The sequence below is a fragment of the Bicyclus anynana genome, chromosome 3 (genome assembly GCF_947172395.1).
Source record: "Bicyclus anynana chromosome 3, ilBicAnyn1.1, whole genome shotgun sequence".
NCBI lineage: Eukaryota > Metazoa > Arthropoda > Insecta > Lepidoptera > Nymphalidae > Bicyclus > Bicyclus anynana.
In genome coordinates, this window is record NC_069085.1 from 1779592 (window position 1) to 1807105 (window position 27514).

Here is a 27514-nt window from a genome sequence, read left to right on the forward strand (position 1 = left end):
TAGTTTTCTGTGAGTGGAATTCAAGTTTACTTTTGCCAATGGATTAAGAAAAATAATCTATAGTCATGATTACTGATTCATACATTATTTAAAATTGTGAGAAGTTGCCTACCGAAATAAGTTTGTTCTTTGTAAAACTACAATAAGTATAAAGATGATACAAAAGTATTGTAGTTTAAATATACCTATCAAATCTATGAAAATTGGTACTTAAAATCAAAGTATCAAAAATTTCAAAACTAGTTTTTATCGGCATGCCAATTCATACTTACCTATACCTATGAAATTGAGATTCTATGTTACAAATCTCAACTGGTGCCTACTGACAACTCTTCGTAGATATCATCAGTACTCGTAGGTAGATAACATCTCTCAGTTGATTTGATGTTTATTTTAGTAGGTTGCTAATAAATACCAAATTAGTGAATAGGCCAGCTGAGCTAGGCCAGGCATAGGTTTCTCATTTCATCAGAATCGTGCCGTTGTTATACGTGAAAATTACATTCATTTTCGATATTTTTATTTGCGAAATGTTCTTTCTTACATAGTTTTTGATTTCCATAAACAATTTTTCTTACAAACAAAACTTTCATAATAACATGCCGTTAAAGTCTTTTTCATACCTAAGTACGTTTACATTTCAAAGCACCAACAACGTACCTAGAGCTCGATTCTCGAACAGTGTAATTTATTTTGTAGAAAGTTTTCGTTATTTACATGATTCAATAGAAGCCAAGCTCTATTTCTGCAATACCAGTAGCAAATACAAAGTAAACACCGTTCCCCAAACAGGAATTAAATTGAAAAGGAGCGTCTATTGACACACGATGCAATGATTGCAGTTCTCTGGTTTCCAGAGACCACTTACTTCTGGCGGATTTAACTCCAATGCCCACCGCATTGAATGCGTCCTGATGATATCATTGCACCTAAACAAATAAATATTGATAAATAAATGCCAATCCATTTTGAACTTTATTACAGAGATGTAAAGTTTTTAATAAGTGGCGTTTATTGAATTAAAAAAGTGATAAGGTTTCATTATTTCCACCTTCACAGTGGGATTAATTGTTGGTTTAAATTGTAAGCGATTCCGGAAACTTGGTAAAAATATATAGTTAACAAACAACATATTCAATATATTTAAAACGTAAGTACAGACATATTTTTCACTACAAAAATAGTTTTGATTTTAATTAAATAAAATACTTTTTTTTGTTTGTAGGTTTGCATGACTTTAACTATGTTATTAGTTTTTAAATACCTTACCTTACCTTATCAGCCGATAGACGTCCACGGCTGGACATAGGCCTCTTGCATGGACCTGCAAGTTTTTAAATAATTGTAACACAATCAAATAATATTTCAGTGATAACATAGGTATTTATATAGGTAGGTATAGGTATCTGAATACAATATGTATTACGACTCTACATTGAGTAACAAAGAGTGCAGTCGGTCCTTGTATTAGGATAGAAGGACTAAATTTGTCAACCTAAGCACACGGTAATTTGGTAATTTAGAAATTCGAAAACCATAAGAAAAAATACTTCATTAGTAGATACGGTAACTGTGTACTAGTGTCAATAAAAATGATGATGAACAATGTATAAAATCATTTGATATTCGCTTTCACCCTTAACTTGGGCCAAACAATTTTTGCAAGCACCATCCGAATCCCCACAATCAGACACGTTAAATGATCAACTGAGATTATGCGACGGATCTTACGCTCTATCGACAATCAAAAGGTATTTAATTTAAAGGGGGCCCACATTGAGGGATATGAATAAAATTGTCGCGCAAAAACTCCGACGGTTTTGTCTATTGACGTCGTTATTTGGTAATTGAATTAGCGATTCAGTCGTGTGGATTGCCTTGCTACTTCTAGTGACGTCTTGTAGAACGTAAGATGCAGATAATTAAATATTTTTGAATCTTTACCTATTTATTTTATTAAATGCTACAAAAAAAACTAATTTTATTTTGGTTAAACTTTAAAGCTTTAAAGTAGGTATACCTAACATGACAAGATAAATTAAATTTATATATAAATCGTTTAATGCCAAACAAATTTAAAAGCAGTAAAGAAAGTCTATTTTATCTGTAACAGGTACGGAAGGCTGAATCAACAAAGAAGAGACGATTTGATATAGATGGATCGTGAGAAGAAAACTTCCCTAATCACCTTAAGCTTGTTGGTTTCTGATGGTAGTGCCTATCGTTAATGGAACCTCAACAGCGTCACCGAGGGTTTTGGGCGAATGCAGAAGCTTCGCTTCAACCACCTGAAACTTGATTTATTCTTCCAACAGATATTTACTTAGATGTAAAGAAATAACATAACGTAGTTTTATATATTTTCTCAAACTCCTGTCGATGAGGTGTTAAAATCAAAAGCATTAAGTACTTAATACAAAAATAAAATCATAGGTAAACCCTACTATAAAACTTAGATGTTTTCTTTGGGGACATCATCAATGACTAACAGATGTGTATGCTCCTTAAGTAGATAGAATTTGTCTATTGTCCTTATAAATTAATTTTCTTTGTAAATTTCTGTAATCTTCGTTTTAAATTTAATATTATAATTAGATTTAGCAATTAATTTTAGATGTAATTTGGAGAATGAGCGTCGACTTGCCAACAAACAGGTTGCCGGTTGCTGAAAGAATAGAGTAAAAAATAATAATAGGTATATTAAGGCTAAAGTAAAAACCCTATCTTTCATAGATGTCCTTAATGATAGGTATGTTTCCGTAGGAATCTATTGTGAACAAGACAAACGAAATCAGTGGGTAAGTACTTGACAAAAGCACTCGATACCGAAACAGATTATGCATCAATCGCAGTCCACTCGACGCCACGGCCACTTGCCGCGACCCAACAATCGACATCGATAATCGTGAGCGTGCCACAGCACTACTGTGAGAAAAGCAAACACGTGGTCGCTTGACATACAGGATGTTTGGAAAATGAGATTACAGTCAACGGTTTCCTCTGGAAAATTTTTAAATAGTGTTGTAGACTGAGAAAGCCAGATTTACCTTCCTACCTATCTCATTTTATACAAGCTCAAAGTTTGTCATTGCATGCTTCTACCATAGGTAAGTACCTACCTACCTATTTACGATAGCGAATTCTGGAGTTTGGACCTTGGCGGCTTTGGTAGGTAGCAGATTCCGAGGGTTCCAAGACTCTCTAGCTTTTGCAGATCCTCTAGCTTTTGCAGGCTCTAGACCGGTGGCGTGCACTTCATACATGCATTAAAGTACTGCATACCCTTAGCGTTGTTTTATTAATGCTTATTAAATGAATATTTTCCCAGTTTGGTTAATTTTTCTTACTAGTGCATACCCTGATCGACAACCACACGCACGCCACTGCTCTATAGGAATTGGAGCTTCGGATGTCTTGAAATTTTTATCCAACCATTCTAAATAGCTGACTATAGTATCTTTCTACAACAACAACCGCATTGCCTAAACTATTAGGTATTGGACTTAGCTAATATTTTTATTATTTACCTCCGTACCTATAGGATATGGGATACGGAGTACCACAATGCTGAACTCAGTCTGTGATATTAGTTACTTATTTATTTAAGTAAAAAATATATATTAGGTACAATAATAATTATAATAAGAAGTAGGTACCTACCTCTTTACCAAAGAGGCAAAGAGTTTTATTGGCAAACACAAAAATACGCGTAACGCGGTAGTCATTTAAATAACGATAAATCAGAAGCAACGATATCATTTACATAGTTATAATACACAATAATATAATGTAATGAAAAAATATGAATAAATAAGTAGGTATAATATCGTTTTGCATGTCCTTTAAATCGAACAAACCGTCGATTCCACGGTTTCGATTTGGAGACAAAACTAATAATTTCACTTCACTAGCTCACGCATGATACGCCCAGTAGTACAATAGCGAACAATCAAAAAAAATATCGATTTAAAATGCATCAAAATTTCATCGATTTACATTAAAATGCCTATCTCTAACGGATTTGCACGGAATACAAAATAGTGCACAATGCGAAACAAATTCGAAAATCGATTCGTCAGATCCATTACCATATTTTTTGGTTGAGAATAGATTCGATTTTTGATGCATTTGTTAGCGAATTTATGTTAATATTTCAGCTTTTTATCGGTTGCTTTGTTGCTTTGGATCTAACAATAGGTTATACATGTTGAATATATTACATAGGTATCTATGGCAATTTAGTATAGGTATAGTTCGTTAACCTGCCTACAACTCTTTTTGTACATATAGATAATATACTCAGAAAATTATTATTATTATTTTAAATTAAGAAAAAATAAAAATAAATTATAATACATTTTTGTGCCAATAAATTAAATAAGAAATAATATATGCTGTAATCATATCATATAAAATGGACACTTAAATTAAATAGACAAACAATAAAGTTAAGAAGGTACAATATTAAAATCTCTTTATATTTTTGCGAGGTTTCTAAAATTCAGAGGTTTGTTAAACTCTATGAACTAAAAACTGTTAAACAGTTTTCCATTGTTTTTTTATCAAATGATAAGGTAACTTAAACCGAAAGACCGTAACATCTCGTTGAAAACAAAGATAAAACTCGTTCGTACACTCGTCTTTTCCATCTTTCTCTATGAAATTGAGACGTGGACCCTAAAATCTGTAGACCGCAAAAGGATTGATGCTTTCGAGATGTGATCTTGGAGGAAAATGCTCCGGATTCCATGGACTGCATTTCAGACTAATGCATCTATACTTGCCCAACTCAAAGTTAAAATAAAACTCTCTGTCATATGCCAGGAACGGCGGAGATAATCTAGAAAAATTTGTTATTACTGGCAAGGTGAAAGGATAAAGACCGCGGGGGCGCAACCCGATGCGTTGGTCCGACCAGGTCCGCACTACACTCGAGTCCACAGTTTACGATGCTCTTCGCGTAGCCGGAAATAGGAAAAATGGCATAACATCCTAAGGAGAAGGATCAGAGATGGAGGTGGTCACGACTCTCACACATGAGGATTACGACTCACGGAGATTTATATATCTAGGTATATACTATTCATATTAAATTAAATTGAACGTAGAATTGGACTAGGTAAGGGTAGATTTGTGCGTTTTTTCATAAAAATATTGTACCAATAGAATTAAGTTACGCCGTGCGATGCCATTAGGACGCCAAGACGACAAATTAGGTGGTATTAAATAAAATAAGATATTCACATACAACCGGAGAAGTAGGTACCTACCTCAATTTTACGGTTCAGTTGAGTCAAGTGTAAAGTCACTTTAAATGTAGCTAATTTATTTATGCTTATCACTTTATCAATAAGCAAATTTGTAACGGTTTGTTAAATTCAGTTGTTAATGCTACAATCGCATTTGAATTACAGTAGCGAAGCAATAAAATCGTACCTGCGTACACATGTTACAAAATCTACATGAGTATAGCCTGTAAAGCATTCTAAAATTGGCTTGTCCGCGTCCCCATATGCAAAAATCATTTAGCAACATTTAAATTTCTTTTATTAGTAGGCACATGTACTGAGCGGTGCGAATCGATGAATAGATATTTTTTCATTGGCGATAAAAATTGTATGGTGCAGCAGTTAATTTGCGTATGGCGCATTGTAGACCGCATTGTGACGTTGGAAACACCTTCCACAGTATGGGGCGCGACCCAGTGCCCTGTCACCGACATTTCACATAACGTCACATTTTACAATTCAATTATCGAACACGATTGTGCCATTCATAAACATTTTTTAAACGGCCTTGCATTTTTCGATGGTGATGCAAATTTTGGTCTACCCATTTAAATTTGAAAAGAGACAATTCGCCAGAAATTCGTACTTCGTATCGATAACCAATTTGCATGTTCTGCATTGTCCTGTTATTGGATCATATTATGGTTGATAGACGTATGATAATTTTACTTAAAGATTTTGATTGTATCTTTAACCGTTAGTAGGCACTGTAGAGTCGAAAACTTAGTCCCCCATTCTTGCTTTGCGTGGATCAATACTCAAATGTTATTCTTCAATCTAGTTTCCGTTATGATATCTATTGATGTGAAAATTTTTCAATATTTCTTTGTATGGAACGCCTCTTGACCTCTTATTATAACCGTCTTTTATGTGTCAGATATTGCAATGTTATTTTATTCTCCTTGCATGTCGTGTGAAAACGATATCTCTGCGCATGCAAATTGAGTTTTCTAACTTTTAGTTGTTATAGCCGAAGTTGATTTTATTAAAAAAATAAAATGTATCAAGAAACCTATTCAGTTTCATGAGAAATGTGTCACTAATATCGTTGATTGGACTTAGTTGTTTATAATATTATGAAGGATTTAAAGGTACAATGTGGAAATATAAAAAATTCTTCCAGGTAGGAGTATTTCTACTTACTTCCAGTTTTGTTCGTCCAGTTGGACTCAATTATCACTGTATCTCAATTATCAAGTCCTAACTGGTAAGTTCAAAATCTACCCGAGTTAAATAGCTTCTAATTTCGTTTAGATAAGGCCAAAGTTATTATAGCATTTATGAACTTTTATCATTAAATATTGAAATTATGAATATCTAGTTTTACAGTACCTAATAAGTAACAGGTTATCCGGGTAGCCCACCTGATAGTTAGTGGAAACAATGGTCTATAATATAAACATAGTAAAATTCAAAGAACTCATGCTATAAAGTGCTATGCTGTATCCCTCAACTCGAAGCTCGTGTAATAGGTACTAAGTCTTACATGTCTGTAATTACACCCTCAATCCTTCTACACTCTTTACACTAGAACACATCTATACTTCTTGGCAGCAGAAATAATCATAATGGTAGTAGGTACGTCCCTTAAAGAGATCTGTCACTAAAAGCTCTACATCTACTTATATTATAGTACCCATTGTTTTATTTGTTATTAAAACATAAACTATCTGTATATTTTACTATATCTTTATCTAGTAGGTATTCATATAGACTTTTGTTATATGTAATTTGGCATATGGAGTTATTTATAATTGTTTAAATCTTGATCTACTAACAATTTAGTATATATCTAAAACAATCAAGGGAAATGTAGCAGTTATGTTACATAGCTTAACACAAACGAAGGAACAGATATCATAAGTTAACTTGGGCTATTTTTTCAAGTAATATTCAAACGATTTCGTCCAGAAGAATCATAACAATGAGGTTACCCTTGGTTTGGTTTTTTGACCAGTACCAGACCAATAGTAAAAATAAATATATAACAACTATGTCTCAAGCTTGGCTTTGTTAATATTATAAATATATAATTTATTTGTTTCTTAAATAACTAAATAGCTAATGATTTTCGATACATCTTTTTAAATTTAACTTGATTAACATACAAAATATATTAACGTAAGATCCAATTAGTATTTTAATTGAGTAATCTACAGTGTATTAAATTAATTAGAATAATAATGGTTAATTATTATCCAAACATGAAAAGCTGTGAACCATAACAAATAAAATTTTAATATATCTGTATTCCAGAGTGAAAATACAAGACAAAATTACCATCTTACTAATAACTTAAGCTATAGAAGACAAAAGACGTCTAAGATGTAACTATAAAATATTAATGTAATATTATATTTATTCATTCAGGACTTCAGACAAAACGAGGAGCATCTAACAAAGCGCGGAGACCACGCCGCGCAATACGCGCAACCAATTTGCATTGTGACTTGGCTGGTAAACGCTTAAATTCTTATTTTGAATTCCGAACAGTTGGTCTCCTTCTGCATAATAACATCCGTAAGGCAATGGCAGTTGCTTGGCCAATCGGCGTGGCCCGTTGGTTTTCGTGGGCGTATTGGCGCGCTCTGATTGGCGGAGCGTCGCAGGTTTATCACTCGATTTGTTCGCAGCGCCGTCACCACAGTCGCGCCGCACGATTGTCGATTGTCGCGCCATTGTGTGGAGCGGCGTACGTATGACGGTCGTACTGATTCGCGATACGTGTTTTTATCGATAACAATAATTGGGCTATTATGTTATGAATTAAGACAATACAGTAATTATACAGTTTTGTTTGTATTGAGTTTCATTCCAGTGTTAGCAGTTTTCGTGTAAAGTGCAAGCGAACTTGAGCAAAGTTTCTTTTCAACGACGTGTTTCAAGAACTCACGGTGGATCTAGAGTTGCACCAGCGTGCCAGCGGTCACTTGATGAGGTAAAACACTTCAAAACAAGATCTATTACTGTTGCGAGCATGTTTTTTTAGTCATTTACATTATTCACGCCCATCGTTCAAACTCTATTGGGAGTCAACGAACTTGCAAGTAGTTTTAAGACGAACTTCTATGGTTTCTGACTTATTTGAGTGTCTGGTTCTATTATTATTTTTTGATTATTTTGCATTTTATTGTTACCTAATGAAATCTAACACTAAGTACTTACAGTTATTATGTTCATGGGTAATAAGATGCAAGTTAAAGAATCTTGAACTTGAAGAGCAGTGTTTTTATTCATAGATAGATAAAATCCTCATAACTATCTAGGTACTTGCGCATGGCAGTATCCTAGCGTACCTAAAGGATGAACAATCGATTCTATTTATGTAGGTATTTTCCTATGAATGCTCGTAACTACTTAGGTAAATAATGCGTAGTAACGTCAATCCTAAAGGTTGTATTTTTCTATTCTCCTGATAAAAACTTTTAGGCAAATTGACGCCTAAACTATATTACCTATGTATCAACTATGAAGGTAGGTACTTACCTACGTACCATAGTATAACAAATCCAAGAAGATTAGGTAGGTAGGTACCTACCTATTTTTTGTAAAATTTCTTCTAAGAAATTTTTAGCCCGACGTTGGCAAGTCGGTGACTTCCTCATAGAGCAAGTTAAGCCGTCGGTTCCGACCTTTATCATTATCATCTGGTGGTTCATAAAGCATTTAAAACCATTATCCTAAGCTCGCTAACTCGCACGGCGGTACCTACCTACCATATTCTGCTTAGTGCTTGTGAAAATGGATTCTTATTAGATTTCGGTTAATTAGGAATGGAGGTAGTACATCCATCTACTAGCTTGTCTATAGATGGTAGAGTAGTATTTAATCGTTGATTAAAAGGTACCTAGGGTAAGGTACCCAGTAGTCAGCCCTTTTAGTAATAAATTCAAATTGATGCATTTGTGTTTTAAATATTAAACACTATACCTACCTTAAATAATTTTTTTTTTTTTTTATTATTTAATTTTTCAAAGAAATCAATAAAATAATATATAATTATGTTAAAATTATAGATAAAATCAACAAAAAACAATAACAACATATTAAGCAACTGAATGAAATGAAATCAATGAAAAAGTAAATTATATCACAAAAGAAACATTATTTTTATTTTATCAAAAAATAAAAATTCACCACAAATACCTACCTAATAAGAAAATAGACAAAAAACTTACCTAAAATAAAAAAGGCGTTTCCTTAGCAAAACATTGTAAAATGCCTATTAGACAACAATTAGACGAGGATTCGATCAAACGCTATTTCAAAGGTGTACGTACATAAACTTCAACACTATTTACAGGAAAATAATGTCTGTAAAGGTTGACTATTGGTGCGGGGCTGACTATTGGGTCCTTTACCCTATCTATAAGATGCTATACTACGTATCTACTGTTAGGTAGATGCCTATAGGTAGGTAGGTATCTACAAAAAAAGGAAGTCTAAAAAACAAAGTCTAATGTGGTCCATTAGACTTTGTTTTTTAGACTTATCCTTAAATACTTAATAAATTATGGAAAATTAAGTCTTAATAGCGCTTATTTGTTCTAGAGCTAGCAAAGATAGGTCAAAATGTCAGATATATTTGAAAAGTCACAAAGTAATAAGTAATAACTGCGTCATTGATCCAGTGGTTACCCTAGTGGCTTTGGTTCACGAGTTCCTAGGTTCGAGTCCTGGGTCGGGCTATGAAATATTGAGCTTTTCTGTTTAAGAAATTTCAGTAACGATTCTTAATATTGAGTAGGTACAGAAGTTGGTTGTGTTAACAAATCCGCCGGTATCGGTCATTATCATTAACATCTGATAGTAGTTGACAATTGATAAGGAATTAAACATTATCACCCAAAACCCGCCATCCTGCTTTAAAGCAGCGTGGTGGGTCTAAGCTCCATAACCGTTCTCCTATAAGGAGGAAAGTCTGGCCTTATAGTGAGTCGGTTCAAATAGGCTGCATCATGATAAAATAAAAATAATTAATTCTTAAAAAAAAAGTAGCAAAATTTACCCACCAGCAACACAAAATTAGACCTTGATTTCGAATTTTGCACTCAAAATCGGCCTTTGGCTTTGTAGTGCAGCAATTAGGCGCTTTTAAGTCCCCTAATGAAGGCACAATCGCCGCAATATTTATAGTGGGCCTCATAAAGCCCTTTATAATTTTACACTTTTACAATGGCATTCCTGCTTTGATGTGCCGACGGCTTAGGGTTTATAGGTAGGTTAAGCCAAATTAATCTCAGTGATAGGTGCCTATAGGATACCTGTGTACCTACGTACACATCCATAACAATCATTGACCTTTTGAAGTTACCTACTCTTTATTTAGGTGAAAATTAAAATTGCAGTTTTTGCTTGGTGAAATTGCAATCTAAGATAACTTTAGATAGCCTTATGTAGGTGAGTACCTACTATTATTTAACAACTCGCCTTACCACTCTTTTGAAAATTAGACTTGTTAAAAATTGCAGTTTAAAAATTGGTATTTTTTGTACAGCTCGTGTGGATTAACTTATACATTCTCTCTATAATAATGGCTCAAACAATAATCATTAAATCTAATAGGCGGTACCTACCTACCCATTATGCGTATGTACCTACCTACTCGTGTCTACAAATCATTTGACACTTGTATGTGTTGATAATATATACACATTACCAATATTGTGATAGTTACGTAGTTTTTATTTTTTTTTTAATAATTCTATCAGCGGACGCCCGCGATTTGGTTCAGGAGAAAATGAGAGTAAGGTTTCATCACCGTTTTAACCGGCTTTAAAAAAGGTGGATGTTATCATTTCGTCGGAATCATTTAACCAATTTAAATTTTACTAATTAGGTGACTAATAGGTGACCGTGACTATAACTTGAAAAATGACAGATGAAAAAATTAGATTAAGAAAAAGACAGATTAAGATTAACAGACCATATTTACGTTTAGAAAATGGTCTAAGACAACAACAACCTAGGCCTATCTTCTTTAAGACTATACCGCCTTTGTACTTGCCGACAAAAGCGTTTGTAGTTTGTACATAGAATTATCGGCCCTGCTTCAGCTCACTTACGAGTTACGACGCTGTGTTAACTGTTAACTCGGTTATGGTCAAAAATTTAGATAGGCGTATAATAATAATTATTTAAACAAAGTAAGTATTCAGACCTTTGGTAGATTAGCAATAATAATGCATTTTCTAAACTAAACTTCGATCTCACAAAAAGAACACTCTAACACTCTAAATACCTATCCATAAAAAAATCTGTCTGTCTGTTAATCTTTAACCGGCTAAACTGCTACTGGCTGAATAATTAGTACAGTGATAAATAGGACCTTGCAACTGAACACTGGCAACTTTTTATCTTGGAAAATCCATGGTAGGTATCTAGGTACCTGCGAGAATAGTAAAAATCAATGAAGTATCTAGTTAAGCCTAACATAAGGTAGCTACTGTAAACCGATGAGAAGTCCCTTAACAGTCCTTTGTCTTCATCACCAGACCCCTAATGACAGGTGGAACCCCTAGTTACAACAAATTAATCTAGCCCAATCACAAGGTAGCTACTGTAACCCGTTAAGGAGTTCCCTTAACTGCCCTTCGTCTTCATCATCAAACCATCATAACTCATTTAGATATAAAGTTCTCATCGACACAAATTAATCAAGCCCAAACACAAGGTAGCTGCCGTAAATCATTGAAGAGTTCCCTTGTCTTTGTTTCAGCTCCATAATCAAATCGACTCAATGAAATTATAGTGTTTTAAAGTGCTTAATGAAAAAGTTAACATACGTACCTACTAGTCGCCCTCATAATTTTCGAAAATTGCCCTCATCTTATCCAGGATCCCATCGACAGATGCTGACATGACATTGGGACCGCCTCAGGAGGACCACCCTTTCAAACAAAAAAATATATTCAAATCGGTTGAGGTGTCTCCGAGTATTCGTGTAACATACCTACATACACGCCAAACAACATACAGTCGAATTGAGAACCTCCTCCTTTTTTTGAAGTCGTTTAAAAATTAGCTAGGTATAGATCTCAGAGTAGGTAATTGTCGAGTCGCTAACAAACCGCGGCACAACACGGCCATAAAAGAAAACGATGATGTCCCCCCTAACAGATGCGAACGAGATAAATCAATAGTGATAAAAAATTACGAATGTTTCGACTGGCGCGCTGTACCGAGGTGGTAATTGGTTAGACAAAGCCTTTGCGGCGTCTCGCCTCTTAACATTTAGCCACAGTAGCTTATTTGTGTAGCGTAGCCTTGTCTGACATGTAAGGGCACTTTTGGATGTTTTGTTTTAGGACTGAAACAGAAGCAGAATTAATTGATTTGCTGAAAACAATTTTTCAGCCTCTTTGGTCTAGTAGAGTAATAATTGACAGGCCAATCAGATGCCCAATAACCTCCTCCTTGAGTCGTGTGTCGAGTCGTTGAGGGTGGAAAACCATCACATATGTATAGGTAAACAGTATATGCAAGACGGAGGTCCTGGGTTCGATCTCCGGCTGGACAGACTAAGATTTCTTGATTGATCCAGGTCCGGCTGATGGAAGGCTGCGGCCATGGCTAGTTACCACCCTACCGGCAAAGATGTACCGCCAAGCGATTAAGCATTATTACGGTGCGATGTCGTGTAATAACCGAAGTGGGTGTGGATTTTCTTCCTTCGCCTAACAACTTAACCCGCTTCCATCTTTGATTGCATCTTCACTTACCATCATCAGGCGATATTGTAATCAAGGGATAACTAGTAAGGAATAAAAAAAAAGAGTAACGCATAAAAAGACTTAGGTAGGTAGGTAAATGTCTTAGAAAGTGCCCTTTAAGAGCCCTTTGTCCCTCATTCTGATGCGTAGGTGTTAAATATATATTACCACTTCGCTATATATTACCTTGATGGGATGGGATGATGGGTGATAGATTAAAACGATGGGTTAATAAAAGCGTTACTTACACCTACTGTAAAAACACAGTCTTCAGCACAGAACGCATAATATGTATGTACTATATGTTATGTGCTACATACTGTGTTTTTAGGTCTTAGTATAATTCGACAATAGCATAACTATATAAAAATACATAGTTTGTCATAGATAAACAAACAGATAACAAGGTAGTTACATTTCGGAGTTGCGTCATTGTATTGTAAGTATTTGTATAGGAGTTGTCGGGCTACTGTGAAATCGTTACGTGCCTTGTGTCTTGTGGGGCACACTGTTCGGCTTAGAGGAGTCTTTGAGAATGATTATCACAGTTTTGTTACTTCTTAGGGTTCCGCAGATAATAGAACCATCACTTGTACAATAAGTCGAAAATAAACCAATGTTCATAAATTCGATAGTAGGCACGAGTTTACCTTAAAGTAATCCAGATAATCCCTTTTTCTATTGCAGCAAACTGTACGTATACAAAAATCTTACGGAGGGTAGAGTGTAGGTATTCATAAAGACAGATAGACATATGCCAATGCATAAGTTTAAGCAATATTATAAAACATATTGGTAACACCAAGCTATTTATACAATAATTGATGAATGAATGAATGTTTATACAATAATAAAGCTTGGATCGGCTTTCATCATTACGCAAGAAGTTGAATTAATGTATTTCATGATAATAATAAATATAAGATAAAAAAGCAACTTTTGAGTTTATTAAGATTTTCTCAGCAGAACCAGCCGTCCGAACTAGTGGTAAAGTCCGATTAAATGCTATGGTAGGTATTTATTTTATGTATTACTGTCCACCACACAACTCTCCACAGTAGATTTCTTTAGCCTTTTGGTCTTACCAGGCGTAATAAGCATTTTGGCAAGAATATTTGTGTGAAAAGTCAGCTTAGCTTTAACTTTGGATTTGATAGCATTAGAAGGCGTAGCGGTCAAATCTTAACCTGTATATGTATTTGTATATGTTTATGTATTTGTTTTTTATGTTTATACATAATGAATTTGTTTTTTATGTTTATACATATGTATTTGTTTTTTATGTTTATACACAATATGTATTTGTTTTTTATGTTTATACATGCACAATAATAGCATACCTTTGATTTGTATTTTTTTTTATGCTTACTGTTTATTTTGTAGTATTATTCACGTTACAATAACACTGAATAAATGTGAATACCTGGTTTTGATTAGCAAATCGTGTTTATTCAATTTGACATATTTTTTGTTGGCTGTACTTTTTTACACAGTGTTACGTTAGATATAAACGGTGATCCAAATAAACATGGACAATATTGTTAATTTTTAATACTGATATAAATTTTGTTGAGAGTTGTATAAGCTAGTTGTGGTGCAAAAATCTGTATATCTACATATACTTATAATAAAACTGGTCGAATTCTATATATTAATTCGCGATTTGAGATTTTATTTATACCATTGGTAACATCAAACGTTACCGTGGCATAACGGACGCCAGCACTATCTAGAATCTATACTTATAATAAGAATTCTGTACATTTTGTACATTCTGTACATTAAAGATATATTTTTTTATTTTTTGTCTTTCTGTCCGTGTTTTTTTGTTATTCGGGCATCACGCTTAAACTACTGAATGAATTCAAATGAAACTTGGCCCGGTTTTTAGACCATAATACGGAGAAGGTTAGGTATGGGATACTTTTTATTGCAAAAGTCGCGGGCGTCCGCTAGTTTTCGTAATATAGGTACAACTATTAAGTAATAACTATGTTATTATGATTCAAAATTAAAAATTGATATATTTCAAGTAGGCTTAGTTTACCAGCACTTTTGAAACTTCAAGTTTGACTATTAAAGACTCTACCACCTAGAGTAAAACGAAATAGTCGAAACGTACATAACATCAAATCCAAAAGTTCTACGGAACCTGTTCACACTAATACCTTTCGCTTTCCAGTTAATATTCCAAAAAAAAAAGAAAACTGGAGTTGGAGACGAAATCGCGCAGTCGGGAGGTGACAAATATTGACATATTCCGTGGACTAACCGGGCCTTTTTGACCCAAATACATTATTCTCGGAAAAGTAAGACGGGGAGTTGAACGGGACGGAAGCGTACGTGAAACTTTACCAAAAAAAAAATGACGGGCTATTTGTTAATCCCTGATTAAGTCTAATAGGAAAGGGGGACGTTGGGCTTCTGTGAAACTACCTTTTCTAGTAATTAGAGCATACATGCCCTTTTTTGTTGGATCAATAAAAACCGTTTAGTTTTGTTCTGCTGGTAGCTCCGTTGTATACCTACTTTACGTTTTATTTGTTTTGTTTTACTTTAGTCAAAAAGTTAAATAAATGCAATAAATAAAGTGACTATTTCAAAACAACTAATCTCTCAAGTGATGCTAAGTAAAAATCAAACGAACTTTTTATTTTTTTTGTATCTGTGGGGCTAATCTCTGAAACTAAATCTAAATGAAACTAAATCGGTTTTAGTGAAGCTTTTATTGAAATATAGAGAAAGGTATTGATACTTTTCATGAAAACATCCGGAATCGGAAATGGTTCCTGTGGGATTTGGAAAAAACAGATTTTCCCGCGAAGTCACGAGCGTCCGCTAGTTTTATAATAGTATACCTATATACATTTTAAAAGCTCTACAATACCTACACTTTTCCTCTTTTTAATCGACTTCAAAAAGGAGGAGGTTCTCAAGTTGTCAAGAGAGGAAAAGAGGGGGTTTTAAAAGGTAAATGTGTGTATGTGTAGGTATGTGAGTCACATTCTGACATCTTATCTGCGAAATTTTGAACGTGACTTTTTATTTTCAATTTTTAAGGAAAAGCTATCTTATCTTAAATTGTGTAAAAAGTGACATACGTTATTTAATTGAAAAACCGTTGTGCTTGGAGGTCCATGCAAGAGGCTTATGTCCAGCAGTGGACGTCTATCGGCTGATAAGGAGGAGGAAGGTTACAGTGACTAAATATACTTAATTTAAGTAGCAAACTCCATAAGCACGGCTCGAATAAACATAAAGCATTGGTTGTACCACACTAGATTAAATATTTAGTGTAGAAAATGAACTTGTAGGTTTCAATGGTTAAGGTAAGTTAATTACTGAAAATGCCAATTTGTTCCCACTTGTGATTAGTGGAGAGGTTGGCTGCGGTTTTCAATTTAGTTTGTACAACGAATCTATTAGTGTTCGGGTTATGTTGAATGTAACGTTGCTTGTATGTGTATAAGTGTGTGTGTTTGATTAGATGTTTCATGCATGTCGGTGGGGTAATTACAGTATTGAATATAAGGGTAAATACACGAAATTGTTATTGGGAATCGTACTGCTATAGCTCAAATAAGCCTTAAAGGGGTTAACTTCGGAAAGAAACGGAATAAGGTGAACTTTTATTGCATAGCTTTTATCTCGGACTTCGTGCGTTGCGACTGAATCAAGAAATTCCGTAACGAAAATAAACCTAACAGCCAAGCCGTGCATTAAATTAACACATTTCGACGTTGTCATATCGATTCAACTGGACAAGTGGTGAGAAACTAAGGTCAAATTCGATTGCAAAAGTTCGTTATTTTAAATATATTTCTCCTTCTTTTGTTTACCTTGAACTTTTCTAAAATAAAAGTGTTGATAATATTATGTGTGATGGTGTATATTGTTGTTATAAGATTCTTTAAAATTCAATCTTGAGATTTATTACTAGAACATAGTAAAGATTGAACACCTACTAGTTTTAACTGACTGGAAAAAATTAGAAGTTTCTTTGTACCTATTTCAAATGGCAGTGACGTAGGTACTTACAGCTTCTTGACATTTTTATAACAGTAAAAATTTAGAGTATGATTGAACAAAATGCTTTTTTAGCCAATTAGGTAACACTTTAATGTCCCCAAACCTCAAAATATGAGGAGTTTGGGCTCACTTACAGGAATTAGAGTAAGACTCTTCAGCAGGTAAGTCATTAAAAGGGGAATTGAACCAATCAGAAACAAGTATTCTTTCCGTGTAATGTAACCATCAGTTTATAAACTTTGCAAGGACACGTTTTTGGAACACCTGAATACAATCACTCCTGGTGGAAAGTGATATAAAAATCTAAAAGGACGTATCAATTGGTTATCATGGTTCAATTGGAAACAATTGAAATATAGACCGTCATAGCCGACAGGCGTTTTGGATTCTTATTGTCAAAATCTTATTTAAAAATTTGTGGAAGTTATTTAACCGTTAAGGCAAACAAAAAGAAGGGATTGAACTATGTGGAGCTGGGCACTACAATGTAATTGAGTAGCAAAACTTTCATTCGTGAGCTAAACCATGGGCAAAGATTATTATTTTTAATAAAGCAGCTTTTACCAAATATTATATACACCAAAGATTTTTTTAAATTTAAAAAAAGTTTAGTGAAAAAGTTTACATACATTATACAGGGTGATTCGGACTTTAGTGCGGACATTTTTTTTCGTGGTTCTGTATCATTAATAGAACATAAATCTACAAACAGTTCGATACATTTTATGTATTTTTTTTTTTCAATTTATGTCTCAGAAATAACAAAATAATGGACACATTCCCAAACAAACTGCGCAACTGCTGGCGGCACTTTGTAAGACGCCGACAAAGAAATACCGGCAGTAGTCATATCTCTTCGGCTTCGGCTGACGGGGTGGCAGGGGTGAGGGGATCGAAAAATCCCTGAGGACGCCTGCCGAATTGCCGATGGGCGACCAGTGACAGACAATCTGCCGTCGCTTGCGCATTTAAGTCGAATCATCCTTTAATGCAAAAGTTTGCGTAATAATAATCATCATTTGTATTTCATTATTCCAATCGAAAGTTTATAATTTTTATTATTACTACGCATTATTGATGGTCCTAAGCCCAATAAAGTATGAAGGGAAAATCGATACTCAACTCAAAAGTGACGACCTTTAATTATTATAAAAAATAATAGGTACAAAAATAAACGTAGAAAGGTCAACGGCCCTCGGCGCGGGCGCTCGCTAACCTAGTACCTACCAGCTGATTTTGTAGTTGCCTATTACTGTGCTATTACTTAGTACAGCGATAGGGTGACCCTCAAATCCTGTTTAAATGTTTAAACTTTAGCTAACGATAACTTTGTTATTGTTGAGTTAAAAAAAAAAGAAAAAATACGTGTTCATTAAATTTTGTTTATGTACAAAATATAAAAATATCCGTACTTGAAAAAATTTCTTCCTGTATAGATTATTCTTCACTCAAATTTACAACTAAGCGAAAATCTTTATAACAGTGTTAATTTGTAAAAATGCGCACAATACTCCAACAATAATCAAACCCCAGACCTGTCAGGTTTGAGTTCAACTCCTTAACCTTATTAAGTTTCTTGACTCCAGTCCATCATGCTACGTGAATCATGGTCACCCTACACCCGCGTCATAAGCAGCCAATTTGTAAAGAGCCCTCTTTGTAATGCGTATGATATTAATATTTTCCACTTTTGTGATCACAGTAATTGTCGCTCGAGTATTAAAAGTTGCAATTGTTAAGGTGCACGTGGTGCCTGCTATGGAGGGGAACCTGTGACAATGCTGAAGATGTATGTGCATATACATATAAATATTGTTTATCATATTCAACTAGCAGATCTAAAAAGACGTTGTCTTGTATAAACTATCGATAATTGATTATTATTTTTACTTTTAATTTAGGATTTTTTTTATACCCTTATTAAGAAAATGGACGAATTTTCTTATTCAAAGCGTATTTTTTTTTTGGTTGTAGTTCAACCAATATTGGATCATTTGTTTCTAGATTGATCCCGTACAATGTATACAATTATTCAGAAATTTGTTAAAATAACTAAATAACAAAATTGGTTACCATAGGTATTATTTGTAAGTACATAATAAGTAAGGATTTGTATTCATACTGCAAAAAAAACAAAATTCAACCGACTTTATCAAACATGAAAATATAATAGCGAACAACGTCCATGAAATTTTGGAGTAATATTTAATAAATTCAAATAGACATATTAGTTATATGTCTATTTGAATTTATTAAAAAAAAAGAGTAAATAATATAAATCCTAGATCTGATCGCCACCTATCGGACCTGCCGACTCCAATTGTAAAATAGTGAATAGTGAGTCCAAGTGATAGAGATACTCAAATGCACAAAAAAATTACAAAACCGTTCCAGCCGTATAAGCTCAAGAGACACTCACTAGCGTTTTAAAACCGCTGAAAATATCCTCGCAGTTAAATCGCAAGTGCGTAGAAATACCGGAAAAAGATAGCAGTTTATAAACCGTAAGCATTTCTATTGTTAATTGTTAGTAGCTGACATTGGACTCCGCGGTCGATCACATTATAATTAAATTAATTACTTTGCAACGGATTTAATTAATTGTTTAGATCAGTGAATGGACAATTTGAAGGCACTTACAGAATAAAGGTGAGAATGAGGAACTATACCTTAACGCGTCCGGTAGGCTTGGTAAAAAACTTACTATTGGTGCGGTCTTTTTACAAATTACCAAGACGTTCCAGACTTTGTAATAGGTACAACCAAATATTGTCTATGTCTAGAGTAGTTCTGTACTGTGTACATGTAGACTTCGCACCACGGAAGTAGTCCCGCGGATAAAACCTGAACTAAAATTGACAGCGCCTTACACAAATGACAGTAAGACCGCCATTACCAAATGAATATGAGCGCCATTACCAGTGGTATTTATAGACGTTGTAGGGACACCCACAGGGGATCATTCACCCGCTGAGTGTCAAATTCTCAAACAAATAAGAGGTTAATCGACACTCAACGGCTGAATGATGGGGGTGCCTCTACAACGTCTATGAATTCCACTGTCAGACATATGCGCCGCGTCTACGGGACTTGTTTCGTGGCACGGAGTTTTCTAATATTGACAGATAGAAAGGATCCATCACACTCCTTAAAAATATTCAGAGTGTCATGACTGGATTGGACGGAAACACGTCTCGTCCACCTCGCTCATGTCTTAACGTAGACTATACCTTTATTTGGTTTGGAACGCAGTGTTTTGTCTATATTTTATACAATGAAAGAATGTAAGAATGAAAAACATAGTATTAGACGACCCCCTACTAGGTGAACCTAGGACATAAAGGGGCTGGATGCTGGCTTCTTGAGAAATGGTTTTTGGAAATTTTAGCAAGTGGCAAATGTCCAGCAGTGGACGTCCATCGGCTGCTAACACACTCCTTCTAGACTAGTTAGAGGGGAATGGGAATATTGATCACATTTGAATTATATGGCAATTATTCTTTTTTTTTAAAGAGAAGATGATACTTTCAGTTTATTTATTGTTTCAAATATATTTCCTTGTCTCCAGTGCCGCTGGCGCCATGTGCGAGCGGTCCGGCTACGGCGGCACCATGGCGCACTTCCCCATGGGCCACATGTCCGCCATGGGCGCCATAGGCACCATGGGCGCCATCTCCGCCATGAACGGCCAGTGCCACCAGAAGAAGTCCCAGGAGGAACACATAAAGAGGCCCATGAACGCGTTCATGGTGTGGTCCAGGCTGCAGAGGCGGAAAATTGCACAGGACAACCCCAAAATGCACAATTCGGAAATATCCAAACGATTAGGTTAGTGGTTTTTTTATTTTTATTTTTACTTGACTATAATCTCACCTGATGGTAAGTGATGATGCAGCCTAAGATGGAAGCGGGCTAACTTGTTAGGAGGAGGATGAAAATCCACACCCCTTTCGGTTTCTACGCGGCATCGTACCGGAACGCTAAATCGCTTGGCGGTACGTCTTTGCCGGTAGGGTGGTAACTAGCCACTTCCGAAGTCTTCCACCAGCCAGAAACGATATTACGATATATTAAACGATAAAGCCTGATTAGACAGTACCGGTGTTTTACTAAGATATATTAGAGTAAAGCGATAAACTTAAATGGTACTGAAAGTTTGAATACTGAGAAAACGTAATTTTTCAAAGAAGCAAGAAATAATGAAAATTCGTATATGGGAGATTTATTCAAGCTTATAAATGCCTTCACGGTAATGCAATAGGTACATCATTTTACATGATATCGTGTAAGAACGCTAAGTTTTCAAGAAACTTACACGGTAGTGAAACTAAAGCTTTTAAATAAAATATCAGTTTTAACATGACCTTGTCTTAAGCTTAAGTGCCAGTACTTAAGTCAGAACAACGATTAAAGTCATAATTACAAACTTTATATGATTTTATTGAGAAGTGAGAATCAATTTCCGATATCAAAATCCTATTAGAAATCCCTATCCGATGATCCCTAAGGACCTTAGGAGGGAGTATTCGTAAATTGGTTTAATTTCATTTGATAATAATTTAACCTATCGTTTGTTTCCTTACAAGTCAAGTGCTTAGGGTTGTCAAAATTATTTAGTGTTTGGTTTAACTAGTACTAAGTATACATTTAATGTATTTTTAACTGGTATCAAAATTGGAGGTTTTTCATTCGTATGTATTATGTATACTGTATGTTTGTATTGTGTCCGCGGTTATCTCGAGAACTACTTACTGATCCGATTTGTATAGGTTTCGTTATTTACTTACTCGTAATGCATATTTTTCAGGAAAGATTTTGGAGTACATAATTTAAAATAGGATCGTTTATTTCTTTAAACATATGAACAGTAACACCATTTGCCACTTTTTGACTTTTCCATAGATTTTTTAAATTATAATATATACATACTTGTAATATATGGGTATTTCATGATACCAAAACAAAGCGTCGAATTCAGACGTTGCCAACATTTGAAGTAGTTGACAACCCTAGACAGAGAGGTTTCATTTACATTGCAAATTGATCATTTACATCTCACCTTTGTCACAAGAAGGCTCTTAGAATATCGCCAATTCAATCCACTTAAACAATAGTAAAGGAATATGTAAACCGCGATAGTGTGATGTAGTCGCAGAGACCACTGTAAAATCTCTTTCAATTCAACTCAAAGTTGTTACTTCCCTCCCTGACCTTACCCTACCCTACCCTACCTCTACCCTCTACCTACCATACCCTACCCTACCACTACCCTACCTTTATCCTTTTTAACTGGTGGGAGACTTTGGCTGTGGCTAGCTGCCGGCAAAAATGTACCGCCAAGCGACATCCCTTACCATCAGGTGAGATTGTAGTCAAGGCTTAACTTGTAAAGAATAAATAAACCCTATTTCTACCCTACCCCTACCCTACTCTTACCGTACCCTAACCCTACTCCTACTCCTACTATTTTTTATTTTTTTTTCTCTCCGTAGGAACTATTCTCATACTATTCTAACAAAAGAATTATCAAAATCAGTTTAACTGTTCTGGAGATTTGCGCTTATGAAAACATTCAAAATTATTATTTTTTATAATATAGATTAATTTTTTAAGTTTTATTGTGCTGGAGAGGCTTTCGTTTATTATATAAACATGCCTGATGATGATGCATTGTTAAGTTACTCCTTTAAGATAGAGTGCGTTTGCCTTGATAATGTTTTGTTTTGAAGGTGAATCTTTAGCCTTTATATTAGTTAAAATAAAATTATAGCTAACATAGTTTTGACGGCCTCCGTGGCGCAGTGGTATGCGCGGTGGATTTACAAAACGGAGGTCCTGGGTTCGATCCCCGGCTGGGTAGATTGAGATTTTCTTAATTTGTCCAGGTCTGGCTGGTGGGAGGCCTCGGCCGTGGCTAGTTACCACCCTACCGGCAAAAACGTACCGCCAAGCGATTTAGCGTTCCGGTACGATGCCGTGTAGAAACCGAAAGGGGTGTGGATTTTCATCCTCCTCCTAACAAGTTAACCCGCTTCCATCTTAGACTGCATCATCACTTACCATCAGGTGAGATTGTAGTCAAGGGCTAACTTGCAAAGAATAAAAAAAAAAAATTGGTATGAATACACATCGCTCAAGTGTTGTCTCCACGCACGAGTTCAACAAACCAAACCAACTAACCTTCTGTCGTCCCGCTGCTGTTTGTGTTTAATTCGACAATATCTCCACTCGGGCCGGCGAACAAAAAGATTATAATGAGTACCCGTAGACGTACACAATTGACAAATGTCTCCAACAAAACGTGCCCACGGAGAAAAAAAAATTGCTTACCGGTAAAAAAAGGAGCGCGCAATCAACCGGCAGAAGCCTCGCAGCGGGGTACCGGCCACCGAATTAATCAACGGCCAAAAGTAAGCAAAATCCAGTCCTCTAACAGAGAATTTAAAAATGTTCAGAAAAGGGGAGACGCGGCCGGAAGAGTATGGAAAAATAAAAACCCACCGCGGCCGCCATTCTGGCGGTGACGGCGAGAGGCAACGACATGTTCTATTTTTCTATCCTTTTTTAACACTACCCGCTCTTATGTAGCCCGGGTTCGGGAGGTTTGGAATACCTAACATTTTCAACCTTCGCAATACTTGCATATACATTGTGTTTACTGAAAACAGGTTATGTGTACGTTGCTACGGACCATGTTCTAAGCCCTGCTGTTTTGTCGAACCTGAGGAAAATAAGCCCAGACGTTAATGTGACGGGCCCGTATCACTAAAAAACACAGTCATAACAAAAAGTTACAAAAGCTAAAATAGCAATTGATGTTATAGCAAATGCAAATGCTAAATAACAGGGATAAGAGAATTGAGAATCTAGTGTTCACAAACATCAAGAAACTTTAGTAGCTTAGTATTTTAAAACAACAATTACTGATGATGAAAAAAAAACACATACCGTTCTTGGTTCAAACCATGAAGTTTTACATACAATCGAAAATCATAGAGAGGTTCTTTTTTATTGTGAAATATTTCAATATTTTAAATGTACTGATACCAGATTACTGAGTCTAAATTAATCCTTTATAAATGACACAAATTCTCTATCCCAAAGACTAGGAAGAGCTCCCGAGCATTTTATCCACTCTAAAAGCTTTTCCTAAAAACGCTGAGCGTTATGAAACACTGTGCTCTTTCCAACTGTAGTTGGAACGAGGGTATTGTGTTTCTTTAACGAACGGAGCTGGGGCGACAGCGCTTGTATTGTCCTGTTCAAACAGCGCATGTTTTATGCATACAATGTCTTTTGGATGCTGAATGGGGGCGTTTGTTGGCAGAAATTACTTGTTTCTTCTCTCCGGAGGGATGACTCGAGCTAAAAATTCTGCCCCAAATACAATATTTGTGATGGAAAGGATTTCTTTTAATCTTACCTGTAAAGCTATACAATGAGTTTAAACTGTGGTGAGCTACGAGTACCCGCAGTTTAGTGTGCAATTGAAATATTTTGAAAAATCTACAAATATGTAGTTTGTATGTATGTAATTTCATTAAACATCATTCAAGTGGCTATTTACTTTTCCTTTCTATAAAACACCATTATTATTGTGCTAATTTTTAAGAACTAAGATTTAATCTTTGATTGAAATGTAAAAGAAACAGAAGAAGTAAATATTTTATATTAAAAATCCTTTCTATTCTTCTAAGTTACGAGTAAGTATGATTAAAAAGAAAACTACTTGCTGCTATCATGCTTACTTCTGTCGCTAAGGAGCATTATGTTTCTGTAAGATATATCACATCAGAATTATCACCAACATCTGCTATAGATTGATAGATGCAGGTAAAAAGCACTAAAAAAATAAATAATGAAGGAGTACCTTTCCGTAAGTTGATAAACATGTGCATTTTAATAATAATAATTGGGGCTTCAGATTGTATTAGTAGGCGATATCTCATCATTAAACGATATGTCTGTATCGGAGTAAAACTAATTATGTACAGAAGTGGGATCTGTGTAGCATTATTGTGCAGAATATATATGATTGAAGAATAATCAAATTTTCGCGGATTTAAAAAAACTATTTACTTGCTCAAATTTCAGTCATTCTATACGATTGCAATCAGTTAATGATAGTTAAGGGTAGGTACCACGTTTTCCACCAACTGGCTGTCACAGACATTGTTGTACAAAGCGGGTACACAACAATGACACGCATTGTGCGCTACCTGTCGATAATCAAGCGCGGGTGTATTGCGTAGGGCGCATTGTTTATTGGCATTAATAAATCGACGCACAAAACGCGTTTTGTTTACGAAAACCAATCGAAATGTCGCCCGACAAATGTCGATGCGCCCAACAAAGGTATCGTACTACAATGCTGGCGTATCTTTTTACCAGAACACGATTTACACACTGTTGTCAAGTTTTGCCAACTTTTTATCCAACTCACTCGTTCGTGCTTTAGTAACTTTGATAAATCATTATTATTATATTTGATTCTTCTATGTTTCTTCTAAGATTAGTAATTAATTAAATTAATTTTATGTTTCTCTATTACACGTTGCATATTTTTTTTATACACGGATGAGTTTTATTTGACATTAGAAACTGGACTTAATACCATTTTTATATATGTTCAATTTATTGCAGTTATTATAATTAATGACTAGATTTGCTATTTTCAAATTTTTAATAGAAAAACCTTTTCTAATTAATTGTATTTTCCAAGATTTCTTTTAACAAAATTATTGTTCTATTTTATATTTACATAATATTGGATCTTGAGTATTTCCTTGATATATGACTCCTTACATTGTTAACGTCTTCCTGCTCTCCTATCTTCCTTACATTGTTAATGTCCTCACCGACCTATCAAAAGTTAATCGTTTAATCCAACAATCAACTATCGTTGTTTAATACAACAATCAACGCATAACGTGCTTTGTTGGAGTTATCAAATAAATGTAAATTTATTTATAACATTACGTAAAATTATATCAATCCACTACAATATGTACTACTCGTAAGAATTACATTTTTATAAAATTTGTACTGTATAAATACCATACAAAAGTACATTTCTTTCATAATGTTGTGTCTCCGCTGTGGAATTTACAATTAATTTAGTTGTCATAACACTGCAGCAGTGTGTCCCGTGTTTGTTTTCACTGCTGTCTGTTGCATTTACAACGTTCCCTACAATCCCGCCAACTGTTGGGGGCGTCGTTCGTACGCATAGTTAATATTAATTAAGACGGGGCGGCCATTGTAGTGTTGTAATTGCTTTTCGTTTATCGACACCGCGTCAACCCTTACGTGTAAGCGGCGAGACTTGCTCCTTGATTACACGTATTAGATATTCTAACGGTGTTTCTGTTATACTTGGTGATGTTAGGTTTGTGGTTTGTTCTATCTAGTTGGAGATTCTGGGTTTCTCGAAATACTATCGTATAGTACCTATAGGGTTGTTACTAAAAATTTACAAATATTTATTTAAGGCCAAATATAATAAATATTTTCTTTAAAATCAAATAATCTTATATTTATAAAATATTAATTTTGCGTGTCGCTCAGTTAAAAAAAATTATCACTTTAAAAACCATACGTTTATTTACTAGGAATTCCAATGTTAGGAACAAATCAGTGCTGCCTAAGTACTTTGAACCAAAAACTTCTACTGAAATCCAATCAAAATAACTATTATATAAAAACAACTCGACGGCCGCTTGGCGCAGTGGGTAGTGACCCTGCTTTCTGCATCCACGGCCGTGGGTTCAATTCCCACAACTGGAAAATATTTGTGTGATGAGCATGGGTGTTTTCCAGTGTCTGTGTGTATTTATACATTATATAAGTATTTATATGTAGTATATAATTGTATATTAATATTATAATATCAACCATCTTAGCACCCATGACACAAGCTACTCTGTATGCTTACTTTGGGGTTAGATAGTGATGTGTATTGTTTAAGTATATTTATTTATTTATTTATTTATTTAACTTTATAACATATTATGTACAATATGAGAAAATGTCAACAGAACTCCTAGTATTACATTACTTTCTTTCATTACATTTCTTCAAAATCATTAGGTGATTACAGAATTACAAGACATGAACAAAAAATAACCTTTCAAGTAATTGCTCATGTTCACAATGTATGTTATCAGTAAATTTGAATTTTTGTACATCGTCACACCCTTAGTTGAAAACTTGTAATCTATTTACCAAATTATCCACACCCCACTCGCCTCAGCTATATAACATATGTCGCTATCAAATTCCAATTTACAACGATTTTCCTCGCCCGCCTTTGTACGGCTAACTTTTTACTCCCGACTCTTTTTTGCGTCTCCTTTTTTGTTTCAAATGCTCGCACCGCTTTTTTGTGCGGCAGATGCAGTAATTAAACCACGGTGGCTTCAGTATCTAATGCCATTGGCTATTATCCAGCGCGCTGTGGAGGCATGTCCAATAGCGACTCCGTTT

General features: G+C 34.9%; 2 protein-coding genes across 2 annotated transcripts in view; one reads left to right on the plus strand and one right to left on the minus strand.

Annotated features, from left to right (window-relative positions):
- The window catches only part of LOC112054090 (digestive cysteine proteinase 1-like), a 31672-nt gene extending 23705 nt beyond the window's left edge, over positions 1 to 7967 (minus strand). The window contains exon 1 of the mRNA XM_024093746.2: positions 7688 to 7967. Within this exon, the coding sequence (XP_023949514.2) occupies positions 7688 to 7967 (280 nt within the window). The remainder of the gene's footprint in view (positions 1 to 7687) is intronic.
- The window catches only part of LOC112054091 (transcription factor SOX-21-like), a 61444-nt gene continuing 41878 nt past the window's right edge, over positions 7949 to 27514 (plus strand). The window contains exons 1-2 of the mRNA XM_024093747.2: positions 7949 to 8226; positions 20598 to 20857. Coding sequence (XP_023949515.1) covers positions 8222 to 8226; positions 20598 to 20857 — 265 coding nt within the window. The 5' untranslated portion in view covers positions 7949 to 8221. The remainder of the gene's footprint in view (positions 8227 to 20597; positions 20858 to 27514) is intronic.